Here is a 13,495-nt window from a genome sequence, read left to right on the forward strand (position 1 = left end):
TGCCCTCCTATAGAAAGGACTTTTACTTTCTACATCTCTAGAACTGAGGAGGTTAGTCAGTAAGGTGGTGTTCCACTATCACGCTTAAGGAACCCCCCCCCCCAAATATGCCTGGCAGCATGAAGGGGCACAACCACCTCAGAAGCATTATGGGCCTTGTCCTCCTGGATCAAGAGAGTTTGCGACACAGGCTCCTGGAGATTTGTCCATACCTTTGCAAGGTACGACCTTGTTGATTTGTCCATCAGTAACTACTCGCTGTGGTGACTGAAGGGAGCCTCCGTATGCAGAGGAAGCAAACCTCTGAATACCTGTGAATAGGAGGCAACACCAGGGGATGGCCGTGGCCTCTCTGCCCTTCTCCTTGACTCTTCAGGGCAGCTGGTTGGCTGCTGTGTAAAACAGCTTCCTGGATTAGATGGATTTGACCCAGTAGAGCTCTTATGTTCTTATTTTTGTTTTACCAGATGTGGCCTTTGGAAGAAAAGACTCCCAGAAGATAGATCAAAAAGAGTCCAGTAGCACCTTTAAGACTAACCAACTTTATTGTAGCATAAGCTTTCGAGAATCACAGTTCTCTTCGTCAGATGCATGGAGGGCAAGAAGAAACTGGTCAGATATATAGGTGGAGAGGGGAGGGAGGAGTAGATGCAAACAATAGCTTCTGATAGGGAGATCAGTTTGCTTCTGTTAAGGAAGTCAGTTACTTCTGATAATGAGATAACCATTCATAGTCTCTATTCAATCCCAGCCTGACTGAGTCAAATTTACATATGAATTCCAATTCAGCAGCTTCCCGTTGGATTTGTAAGTGAGAAGTCGTTTCAGGTTGGGGGGCTGCCTGTAAGTGAGAACCTGAAACGACTTCTCACTGACAATCATGAATCGGCCAGCAGAGTCACCAGCACAGGTACCAGGCCTTGCAACAGACCCAGATGCCAGCTCTGCCCCTATATCTACCCAGGGAATACAATTACAGGACCCAATGCCATCAACTACACTGTCTCTGGCTCTTACAGCTGCTCATCCTCCAATCTGATATATGCCCTCATGTGCCAACAATGTCCTTCTGCTCTGTACATTGGACAAACCAGCCAACCTCTACGCAAAAGAATAAATGGACACAAATCTGACATTAGAAATGGAAACGTCCAGAAACCAGTGGGAGAACACTTCAATCTACCAGGACATTCCATCAAAGACTTAAAGGTCACTGTAGTTCAACAGAAACCTTTCAAAAACAAAATCCAACGGGAGGCTGCTGAACTGGAATTCATATGCAAATTTGACTCTGTCAAGCTGGGACTGAATAGGGCCTATGAATGGTTATCTCATTATCACAGGTAACTGATTTCCTTTACAGAAGCAAACTGATCTCCATATCAGAAGGAGCTATTTGAGAGCTGTTTGCGTCTACTCCTCCCTCCCCTCCCCTCCTCTGTATCTGACCAGTTTCTTCTTGCCCTCCATGCATCTGAAGAAGAGAACTGTGACTCTGGAAAGCTTATGCTACAATAAAGTCGGTTAGTCTTAAAGGTGCTGCTGGACTCTTTTTGATTTTGCTACTACAGACTAACACGGCTAACTCCTCTGCACCAGAAGATAGAATCTGTGTAGTAGCTTGAATTCTGCCCTGGGGAATCTTCATCCCATCAGCCCAAAACTGCCTCCCTCTGGAACCCCTGGGGAAAGGAAATTCCTGCTTTCCTTTCAATTCTTATTCTTAGAGATTTCCGAATGGGGTCTGTTCACCCTTCATATATAAGGAACAAACACTGGGGCTGTAGTGTAAGCTTTGGCAGTTAGTCTGATGGGATGTCCCGCTTTTATATAATTCTCGAGCTTTTCTTTTTAACGGTTAATAGATCCGAGGAAGCTTAGAGTAGTATAGTATTAGAAGTGTTGCTTTATTCCATACTTTGTCTGGGAACTGGGTAGAAAATCCTTTCCCTTGAGGTATTTCTGCATGTCACTAAGTGCTGTTCTGTCACTTGAGGGCAGCCCTACACTGGGAACACTGAACAGAAATTGACAAGTCAGCCAGAATCCCCTTATAAGAAGATTTTTTTATCATTAGAATTGCTCCTAATGTTTCATTTTTTGTTACTCTGTTTTCATGTTGTTCTTTATTTTAAAATAGTTTTTTATCCCTGAAGTCTATAATTGTTGATGGTCACCTTCATAGCAGAGCTGAATGTGTTCAGGATATACATATTCTAAACAAACAAATAAAAACACAGTGGAGGCTGAGATACAGCCCTGCCGCTAGGCAAGGTTGGTTGTACGAATTAGGCCAAGATGCAGCGCAGGACACGTCCTCCTTTTGGTGGTTCTTGTCTTGATGTTAATGGCATTTGTTCCTGTGTGGACTTCCCAATGCAGCATGTCCGTGACTCAGGCCATGGAATGGCTGATTGAACATGCAGATGACCCCACAGTGGATGCCCCTCTGCCAGGTCAGTTCTGGGTTGAAAATGCAGCAGGAGCAGATGCGTCCTCCACTCGGGCAGTTGCTGGGACTAGCCTTGACACGAGCAGAGAAGAGCAGAAGGACGAGCTGACAGAAATATTCAAGAAGATACGCAGGAAAAGAGAATTTCGCCCAGATCCACGGGTACTCTCTTGTGTGTGTGGGGGGACGGGGAGTGTTCAGGGTGTGTTACCCATACAATGTATAAATATACCTTTGTGGTAGGGTGCACAGTTTTGACTGATTCAGCTGAAATTTGAACTGTGCTTCGCTTCTTGGATTTTTTGTGGCAATGGCATTCACTTGCTGCTGCCTCTTCCTTTTTGTCCTGTCTAGGTGAATACTGATCAAAGAAAGCAAACGATGGAGCAGTTCCATGAAAAACTGCAGCTTGGTGGGGTACTGACCTCAGATTCAGTCCTTTATATTTCCCATCAGAAAGGGTCTGAGTCAGCCAGGCTGGAAAAGACCTGTCTGAAGACCTGTCTGATGAACTGCTGTCAGTCAGTGAGGGCAGCAACTGGCTCAAAGGCTCCAGTGGTCTGGCTCAATAGAAGGCAGCTCCATACACTTGTATATGTATGTCAGCAGAGTTGTCTGTCTTGTGCCTCTTCCCTTAGTGTTGTTTTTTCCCAATGTATGTATGGGCACAAATAATTTTTAAAAACCTTTCTAAATTTGCAGAAATTTGTGCTTAAGAGAAAATGGTGAAAATCCAGAGAGGCCTGTGTCTCCACACAAAACACTTCCGTGCATGTATTGCAGGGTCCAGTTTTTCTTCCTTTGCACTTCAAATTGTGCTGCCCCAGCGAGCACCCCAAACATGGGGACTTTGGGGGATGTTCATGGGTCTGGAAGAGGAGAGCCAAAAAGCCCTTGTTCTGTGTGTGATGTTTGGACTCTAACATATTTTCTGCCTTCATAATCAGTTGAAAGCACTAAGGATAATGTACCATTGAGGAAAATATAAATTTTTAAAATAAGACATACTTTAAAAATGCTCGCAGAATAACCGATGAGCTATAATAGTATGGATGAGAACTCAAAATAAAAAGACCATTTAAATGGCAAGAATAACAGGGGCTTGATGGTAATAATTCCAGCTGAACATTTAGTCTAGATCCAACCCAAAGGTATAAACTATCTAAAAGAAAAATGCAATTTAAAACGTTTATAAAAACAAAATGGAAATCTCATTGGTCTTCAGGGCGCCCCTGGACCCGAATCTTGCAGTCAGAAAATAGTGCTTGAGAGCTGCCTCTCAGCTGCCCAAAGCCACCCAAGATGGGTGCATTTGGCAGCCTTTATAGGCCGCTGCACTTACCAGAAGAACTCCAAAGCCGTCTCTGATGGAGGACGGCTTGCCCACATCGCAGGTGTAACAAACTCCCTTGAGCTCTGGGATTGCTGCCCGGCATTCCAGCTGTCTTGTCTGTGTTTACTTCCAGTCGGGATTAAAACAGCCTGACCTGTATGTTGAACAGAGCTGAATATTGTCTGACTGATGACATGCAACTCCAAAGCCCTGAGTTATTTCTCCCAGCAGCTTCATATAGAAGTTAAATAACACTGGAATAACACTGAGCCTTAAGGGAAACTGTCGTTGAACTAGCCATTGTCGTGAAACAGATCCTATAGTTACCTGTTTTTTTCCACAAGGGATGAAGGATTTTCTCATTTGGCCCTTTAAGGAGTTCTTCTCTCTAGCTCTGTCCTAAACATTTCTTTCACACAAAAAGATTTTACTCTTGTGCTGCCTTGAGCAGGCCAGTGGAAGCATTACATTCCCATGGCTTACAGTAAGATTCTCTGTTTCAAATCCAGTATCTCTTCTCAGATGCCATGTCCAACTTGGAAATTAGGAAACCTTAGAAATTTCACACCTGAGGTATTATCAGAGATAAGCAGCTGTCCTCTGAACTTTAGTAGGCATGAGCCAAATTTAGGGTTTGCAAAACAATTCAGAATTGAGAAAATGAAAAATTTTACCTTTATGTATATAAGCAATCATCGGTCACAGCAAGTAAAAGCCATACAGGTGAGCTGCAAAATACTAGAGCATATGAGCATAGAAAAACTCAAATAGGTGTAGCTGTTCCCCTGTATCTATATCCATCCCTGGGATGTTAAAGAGATCAGTGGAAACCTCTTCATAGTTTGGTACGTTGTTCACGTTCCTTTCATGCTGGTTTTGCCTGCCTTCTCCATCTTGCTGGTCCATCTCTCTTTAGACTAGGTGTTTTTTTGTGTGCCTGTCTCCTTGGAAGTCCCTAAGATGTACGTTTCTGGGTGATCTGCGCTCCTTAAAGGGGGGGGGGGACTCCCTTCTTCACAGAAGCCCCCTGCACCCCTCCCGCTGGAAGTTCCACAAGAAGGGAACAGGGGAAAGGCCAGCAAATTCTAGTAACTCTGAAGGTTTAAAGCTCATCGTTGTTTGTTTATTTACAGAATTTATCAGGACCATCAAGACAGCTAACAAATTTAAAACATGTACAATAAAATCACATATCTTGAAAACTATTAAAATCAAACAAAAACACATCATTAAAATCACATTAAAATACACACACAATAAAATAACATATGCATTAAAAACAATTAAAATGTAGAGCAGGAAGGAGCGATCACTGAAGGAATAGTAGAGTATGCAGCACAGTGGCCAGATCTCCCCTATCCAGGAAAGGCTGCAGCTGAATAGCCGATCAAAGCTAGCAAAGGGTTCTCCAGCAGTAGGCCTGGGTTCAAGAGCATCCCCAAACTCTGCAGTTGTTCCTTCAAGGGGAATGCAAGCCCATCCTGAATTGCTCACCTGCGTCCTGTGCTCTAAGGCCACACCTGCCCTGGGTCTCCTTTGTTCTTTTGTTGCGTTCATTACCACAACCGTGTGGCTATTCAGCAAACCTCTGCAGCTTAGAATTTAGAAGGAACAAGCAGAGGAGATGCAATTACTTGCTGTGACCCCCCCCTTTCCTCTTTCCCTTCCCTGAATCCCCAGAGCCTCTCTGCCCTTTCCTGCCTCCTCTCCTTCCCATCCACCACCCAACCTCCTTTTGTTGCCCCCCCCCCCGCCCCATCTTCAGCTTTGCCTCCTTCCCTGCCCCTAGAAGCTTCTCCCTAGGAAAAGTCTGGCCAAGTTATGTGGTGCCAACTAAAAGGGGCGCCTCGCTTTCTCCCGTATCCCCCATCCCACACTATTCAGGGTTGCTACTCCAGATTGGGAAATTTCTGGAGATTGGTGAGTGGAGCCTGGGAAAGGCAGGCGTTGGGAGCAGGAGGACTGCCGTGCAGTCTCGCATCCAAGCAGCCACTTTTCTCCAGGGAAACTGTTCTCTGTTATCCAGAGAGGATTTGTAATTCCAGGAGATTTCCAGCAACTTTAATGCTATTAACTTTTACCTCCTCCTGGCAACTCCCATATCCTCACCTTTCCCTGCTTCCTTTTCCTTCTCATCCACCAACCAACCTAAATTTATCCACCCACCCATCTTTGGCTATATTATTTATTTACTGCGTTTATACTTTGCCTTTTTCCATAATGGGGACCCAAAGCAGCTTCAATAATTATCTTCCATTTTGACTGAGAGTGTGTGACTGGCCCAATATCACCCAGGAAGCTTCCATCACAGAGTGGGGATTTGAACCTGGGTCTGACAGATCCTGCTCTGAAACCCTTTATGTGGCTTTTGTGTGGTGGCTCCTGTTGAACAGTACAAAGCAACCAGGCCTGGGTGAGGTCGTGTAAGTTGGATGGTAGCAAGTTGTTCAGTGGTTGCTGGTCAACCTGGCCCCAGTATATTGTTCCTCAGAAGTCAAAACAGCCCTGAAAAGGGTCCTGCACCCTCCCCCTGCCTTTAACTGACAGAAAACAAAGCTTCAACTGGGAATACTGTTGTGGTTGCCTAGCAGTGGCCACAGAGGGTAGTGTAGTGGATATCAGCGGCAGGACTCTAACCTGGAGAGCCAGGTCTGATTCCCCACTCCTCCACTTGAAACCAGCTGGGTGGCCTTGGGTCTGTCACACCTCTCTCAGAGCTCTCTCAGCCCCACCCACCTCACAGGGTGATTGTTGTGAGGACAGTAACACACTTTGTAAACCACTCAGAGAGTGACATTGTTCTGAAGGGCAGTCTATAAATTGAATGTTGTTATTGTTATTTCTTAAAGCAACAGGTGCTGCTTCAGGTTTATTTTTTAAACCTCCTAGTATTTTTTTTTTTTAGATTTCAGGTCTTTCTGCAAACTTGAGCTTTTCTTAGGTTTATAGAAAGATATGTTGTCTGTTGATGTCTGCAGTCTCTAGATTTAAGTATCCACAAATTTGGCCACATTGAGAATTAGATATTCTGATTGAGAAAGGGAAAGTAATGGAAGATTTAAATAATCACTTATTATGAAGCTTCCTTTCTTGGTGGTATGGGAGTCGGACAGTCCTGAACTGTCCAGGATAGCTCCTCCTCTCCAAAGCAGGGTCGGTTGTTTCAATTGATCCTGGAGGGGAGGGGCTCGTCCTTGGTTGGTCAGTTCGTTTCTAAGCCTTGCGCCACTGTTTGAGCCATCGAAGTTGAATTTCTGCCCCTCTGCTTCTTACTGCACCTAATAGTCTTAACTGGAACACTAGGAAATATTAACTACGTGTAAACATGTATTCCTTCTAATTCACCAACTTGTACTGCCTTGTTCTTAACATAAATGGTCTGACTACCTTCAGTATTTTTACTATTCTTTACTCTTGGGGTGGGTAGGACTGTCCCACTTCTGGACCACCGAGAAAGGAAGCCTCAAGGTAAGTGATGATTTAAATCTTCCATTCTCTGGTGGTCCAAGAGAGTGGGACAGTCCTAAACTATCTGGGACATATAAAAGCAGTGTCCTTCAGGGCGGGTCTTGAGTCCAGCAGTCTTACAGAGCGTGCTGTAGCACCCTCCTTCCAAAGGCAGCTTCTGCCGATGCTATCTTGTCTATCCTATAGTGCTTGGGGGAATGTGCTGACTTCCATGTTGCTGCTTTGCATGTCAGTTCCGGAGATGGGAAGGATCTATATGCTGCCAAAGTGGCTGCTCCCCTGAGCGAATGTGCTGTGATGCCTGTCAGTGGTTCTAATTGCCTGGACTTATAAGCCATGATGATACATTCTCTAATCCATTTACTTATTGCGGATGTAGATACATACCTGTTGTCCCAGAGAGCACTTCCTAAATGATACAAACGTGCTCTCTGACTTGCGTATTAGCTTTGTTCTATCCATGTAGTAACTCAGTGCCCTTCTTACGTCTAAGCAGTGCCATTCCTTTTCCCTCCTGTGTTTTGGGTTAGGGCAAAAGGATGGCAAAATTATATCTTCTCCCCTGTGGTACGTGGAATTTATCTTCAGTATAAATGAAGGATTTGGCCTTAATACTACCTTATCATTATGGAATATACAGAGTTCCTTGTCTACTAATGAGGCCCTTATTTCAGACACCCTTCTTGCTGAGGTGATGCCCACTAAGAAGACAGTCTTGAGCATCAGCTCCTTTAATGGGCATGACGCCATGGGTTCAAATGTTTCCTTTGTAAGTGCTGATAGTACCACATTAAGATTCCACATTGGGAACCTGTGTATCTGAGGAGGATTTATCAAAGCCATTCCTCTCAGGAACTTTTTTATGTGTGGATGTTGAGTAAGAGACACTCCCTTACTTGCTCATGGCAGAGATTGCCGCTACCTGTTGTTTTAATGTGCTAGTACTGAGCCCCTTATCTAGCCCATCCTGAAGAAACAGGAGTATCTCTTTCACTGATGTTGTTAGGTGGTCAGCCCCTTTCCCCCCACATCAGTCTTGGACTGTCTGCCATGTGTTGTCATTGCTCTTGTTGGTTGAGTGTTTTCTGAATGCCAGTGTAGTGTGGCTCACTCCCCCTGTGTAACCTAACTCCTTCAACTGCTGGCGCTCAATCTCCAGGCTGTGAGTGCTGCTGGGTTTGGATGCCTTATTTCTCCTTGTATCACTAGGTCCTTCCTCCGTGGTAGCTGCCGTGGTTCCAGACCTGATAACCTCCTCAGTTCCTGAAACCATGCTCTCCTTGGCCAGAAGGGGGCTATCAGGATCACTTCTGCCTGCTGCTCCACCACTTTCTGTAGCACCTTGTTTAACAGTTTAAAAGTTGTATCAGTGGGAAGGCATATAGTAGTTCTCGGGTCCAGTCCATATTCAGGACCGATTGCCTGTTTGTCTTTTCTTCTTGAGAAGAATTTTTCTACTTGACAGTTGTACGCAAAGCGAAGGTACTTCCGGTGTGTTTCCTTTATGGGAACGTGTAAGTAGGCCTCTAATAGATCTACCGAGGCGAAGTAGTCCCCTTTTTCAATAGACCCTACAATAAATAGCCTTCATCATCTCCATCCTGCATTTGTGAGTCTTGACATAACGGTTCAGCCATTTTAGGTCCAGGATGGCTCTTACATCCCCATTCTTCTTTGGTATGATGAAAAATACTGAATACACATCTCTTTTTGTGTACTGTGAAGGAACCCGTCCTATAGCCTTTATATCTAATACGTGCTGAATGGCTTTCTTTATCATCAGATGTTTTTGTTTTACTGGGTTTCTTGGGAGCTGTAGGAAGTGTCTTGGCAGTACAGAATCAAACTCCAGGGAGTATCCTGAAGTTATGGTGTCCAGAACCCATTTGTCTGTGATTATCTTATGCCATGTTGTTGCATAATCTTGTACATGGCCCCCGATTTGTACACTCTTTGTGTGATGGTTGTAGTCGTGCTGAACGTCCTTTCTTCTGTCCCTTGGTTTATAGGCCTTTCCAAAATGAGAAGGATCTATTCTGTGTTCGGTTTCTGGGTTGCCAGCATCCTTTGAGCTGTCTGGATACTCCTGAGCATAGGGATCGCTTGGGGTCGCAAAAGGACTGCTGTGCCTGTTTTTTGATTCCTTCCTTTTTGATGATAGGACCTTTTTCTTCTTTTCATCCTCCACCAAGTATTTATCTCGGGCCTCTCCAAATAATTTGGCTCCAGTAAAGGGTATCACCACCACCTTGGAATGAGTGGATGGGTCTGCATCCCAGTTTCTGAGCCAAGTTTTGCGTCTGGCCGTGACATTCAAACCCATGGCTCTGGACAACATCTGGAAGGCATCTAGGGTGGCATCAGCTGCAAAGGCTGTGGCCAAGGCTGTCTTTTTAACCTGGTCTTTAAACTCTTTTGGCACCTCACTACCTGTTGCTGCCAGGTCTGAGGCCCACGTGTAGGCTGCCCTGGCCAAAAGGGAACCCATAGCTGATGCCCTTGGAGAAGCTGCCGAGGCCTCGAAACCTCAAGTTAAGGGAAAGCCTGTTACAAAAAAATGTGCCCGGCCTGGCTCCAAGGGTGCTAGAGGTGGACAGGGAAATGTTATTTAAGGGACTACTACTGGGTAGCCTATTTATATTTGAACAGAACCCAACCTAACTCTTACTGATTCTTCTCCTACAGAAGCCTATTTAATGGGGGAAACTACCCTTCGTTCCCTAACAATTTATTTTAGAGGGCAAATATTAGTCAATGAGAGAAGCCTACCACTATCCTACCTAACTCACAAGTCCACTATTCAAATCAAAACTAATTTCTCTGGGAAACCAAAAGTAAACTTACCAAGCACTACTATAACTGCAAACACAACTAACAGAACAACAGTAGTAGATAACAAAACCTTGGAGTCTGCAAAGGTCAGACGAACTCAATCAAGAGTCCTTCAAGATCTCTGCTTTCCCAACAAGCATCACTTTAGTTTTGCCTGGGTTCAATTTCCATTTGTTGTTTTTCAACCATTTCACCACGGCTGTCAGGCAGCGATCTAAGATTTCCACTGCATCCTGTGGGGACCTGGATAGCGAGATATAGAGTTGGGTGTCATCTGCATATTGATGACATCCAACTCCATAGCTGCGAATGAGTTCTCCTAAAGGTTTTATGTAGAGGTTGAATAACATGGAAGATAAGATTGTGCCCTGCGGAACCCCACAAGATAGTTCCCATTCTAGAGATAGCTGATCTCCAACTGCAACCCTTTGAGTCCGCTCCAAGAGAAACTATTTAAACCAGCCCAGGGCACATCCTTTGATGCCCACTTCTGTTTCTAAATGCCTCATCAGGATGACATGGTCTACTGTATCAAAGGCTGCAGACAGATCCAATAGAAGCAGTAAGGAGGCATGGCCTTTGTCTATATTCAGACAGAGATCATCCACTAATGCTACTAGTGCTGTCTCTGTCCCACGCCCTGGTCCGAAGCCTGACTGGAAAGGGTCCAGAGCACTAGAGTTATCCAAGGTCTGGAGTTGGTCAGCTACTGCTCTCCCAATCAATTTGCCCAGAAAGGGCAGATTAGAAACTGGATGATAATTGGACACGTCATTTTTGTCTAGGGATGGTTTTTCAAGTAGCGGATGAATAACCGCCTGTTTGAGCTGTCGGGGAAAGCTGCCCTGAGTTAGCGATTGATTTACAATAGACCTCAGTTACATTTACAATAGACCTCACTTATGTGGTCCTTACTTGAGGTTAACAGCCAGGATGGGCAGGGATCGAACACACAAGTAGTGGTTTTCATAGACATCAAGAGCTTGTCATAGTGATTGGTTCATAGTGATTGGTTCAAAGCAGTCCAAATGTAAGCTGGATTGTGTATTTGTCATTTCTTCTATCTCGCTTGCATTGCAGCTAGCAGCTAGACCGGAGTTTATTCGTGCTATTTTATCAGCAAAAAACTTAGCAAAGGCCTCACAGTTAATTGTCTGTTCTTGGGACTGTAAAGGTTCATATTTAGTGGTTAGGAGGCGTCTGGATATCTTAAACAATTGGGACGGTTGTGAACTAGCTGATGCAACAGTTGCCGGAAAATAACATTTGTTTGCAGCTTTCATTTCTGCTTCAGTGGGTTCTGTAGCATGTTCTATCTGTTTCTGCGTGAGTTTTTCTCCAGCACTTTTCTAAATGTCTTCCAACCCTCTTTAAGTCAGCCAGCTCCATGGTGAACCATGGGGCTGGTGTCTGTCCTAAGGGCCGGATATAATCCACTGTCTTTTGCATTGCTTTTGTCAGTCTTTGGAACCACAAAAGCACTACTGGATCCCTGTGAATGGCTCCCATAGAGCCTGCCATTGTTTGGCATCCATAAGCTCGAGTGGACAGGTGTTGTCCAGATGCTCTAGCACTCTCTTTTCATTCTGTTGGCGCCTGTCCTGAACTGAGCTTGAATGGAAATTTGCTAGCAATGCTGAATCCATCCCCTCACCCCATCATGATAGATTTTCAAATATATTTAATTTCAAATGTATTTAATTTCAAATAGATTTAATCCAGTCCCATCAATAAGAATAGTGCTATTCGTACTTGTCCTTGGCTCTTCCCCAGTAGCCAATTGAGTGCCGTCTGACCTGGGGGTCCTGTCTTCCAGCACTATATCTTCTTTCATTTTGGATTGTATCATCATAGGGTTTTCAAGGTGAGAGATTAGCAGAAATCATTTACCATTGCCTTCTTCTGTGCAGTACTAACCAGGGTTAGCTGAAGTGACATTGCTGTTGTCTGTGAAAGATCCTTCGCCAGTCTCGCCTTCCACCACTGCTGCTGCCCAGTAGCTAGCCTCCAAGGATTCCTCCACTCCCATCACCATTGGAATATTCTCTTCTACTGATGTGACCGATGATTCCTGAAGGGGATGGATGCATCTTAGTCTGGTGTCTCAGCTTTGACCATTCTGCCTTGAGTGACTCTTCCAGGAGTTTAGACTCTTCATAATAACAATATTACAATAACATTAGATTTATATACTGCCCTTCAGGACAACATAATGCCCACTCAGAGTGGTTTATAAAGTATATTATTATCCCCACAACAGAACACCCTGTGAGGTGGGTGGGGCTGAGAGAGCTGAGAAGCTGTGACTGGGCCAAGGTCACCCAGCTGGCTTCAAGTGGAGGAGTGGGGCATCAAACCCTGCTCTCCAGATTAGAGTCCCACTCTCTTAACCACTACTCCAAACTGGCTCTTGACCAAGCCTATGCTCCTGATGGCATTGCTCACAGCTATATTGACACATTCAGACCCCCTGACCACATTAAGGTGTGCATGTGCAGAAAACACAATTCCTCCTCCATTGGCAGTGGAACCTGGGAGGGTCTGATGGCAATAAAGGATGGGGACCATCTGGCGCTGGACCCAGGCTTTGGTTCCACCCACACCACCACTGGGCCCAATGCAGGTCCCAGCCTTGCCAAAGGAGATAGGTAAGGAGGCTGGGATGGAGGGCATGTGCTAAAACTTCAGTCAGTCAGCCTGTCCCAAGGCTGAGGTGGTATTTAGGGGAAAGCCAGTGCCACGCAGAAGCTAGGGGGGGTGCTGGGGGGGCACAGTTGGCATGCGGATGGGGGTGCTGGGGGGAGTGCTTTTTGAGTGCTCCTTCCATTCCCCCCATGACGTTTGTGGGACTCTACTGCTGTTGTGTTCTTTGCACAGCTGTGGACCTCTTTGCCACACACCTCAATGCGAAGGCCAGGCTCTTCTGTTCCCTAGCTGGGATGGACAACAATTCACTAGGAGATGCATTCCAAATTCCATGGACACAAAGCCTTTTCTATGGCTTCCCTCCAACTGTCAAGTCCGTGTCAGTTGTACTGCACCTGGACAGGCAAAACATCAGGATGATTCTCTTCTCCAGCAGTACCCCACCATGGCTGTTAAGGAGGAACGTGGCCATGCCTTTTCCCCACCCATTCTGTCCCTCCATCAGGTGAAGCGATACTGTGTCAGGAGGGGTGGGGCTGTTTTGGCCTCCCAACCTGCCCCCTTTTAAATATTTCTCTCAGTTAGCAGCTACTTAAGGAATCCAGGAGCATTATTTTCCCCAAATGATGGAACTGCAATGTTAGAGGAGGCGGGTTTCATTAGAGCAGACTGAAGGATGTATAGCATGGATCACACTTTGAGAAACTGCCCTCCTTGAAGTGTGATCTGTGCCTTCATCAGTTATGGAGTACAAACAATTGCTT

At 45.3% G+C, this 13,495-nt stretch overlaps 1 protein-coding gene across 2 annotated transcripts in view; it reads left to right on the forward strand.

Moving 5' to 3' along the window:
• The window catches only part of UBAC1 (UBA domain containing 1), a 75,599-nt gene that overhangs the window by 35,075 nt on the left and 27,029 nt on the right, over positions 1 to 13,495 (forward strand). For both annotated transcript variants that reach the window (XM_054997832.1, XM_054997831.1), the window contains exon 7: positions 2,383 to 2,614. In XM_054997832.1, coding sequence (XP_054853807.1) covers positions 2,383 to 2,614 — 232 coding nt within the window. The remainder of the gene's footprint in view (positions 1 to 2,382; positions 2,615 to 13,495) is intronic.

Source organism: Eublepharis macularius, chromosome 14 (assembly GCF_028583425.1).
Source record: "Eublepharis macularius isolate TG4126 chromosome 14, MPM_Emac_v1.0, whole genome shotgun sequence".
Classification (NCBI taxonomy): domain Eukaryota; kingdom Metazoa; phylum Chordata; class Lepidosauria; order Squamata; family Eublepharidae; genus Eublepharis; species Eublepharis macularius.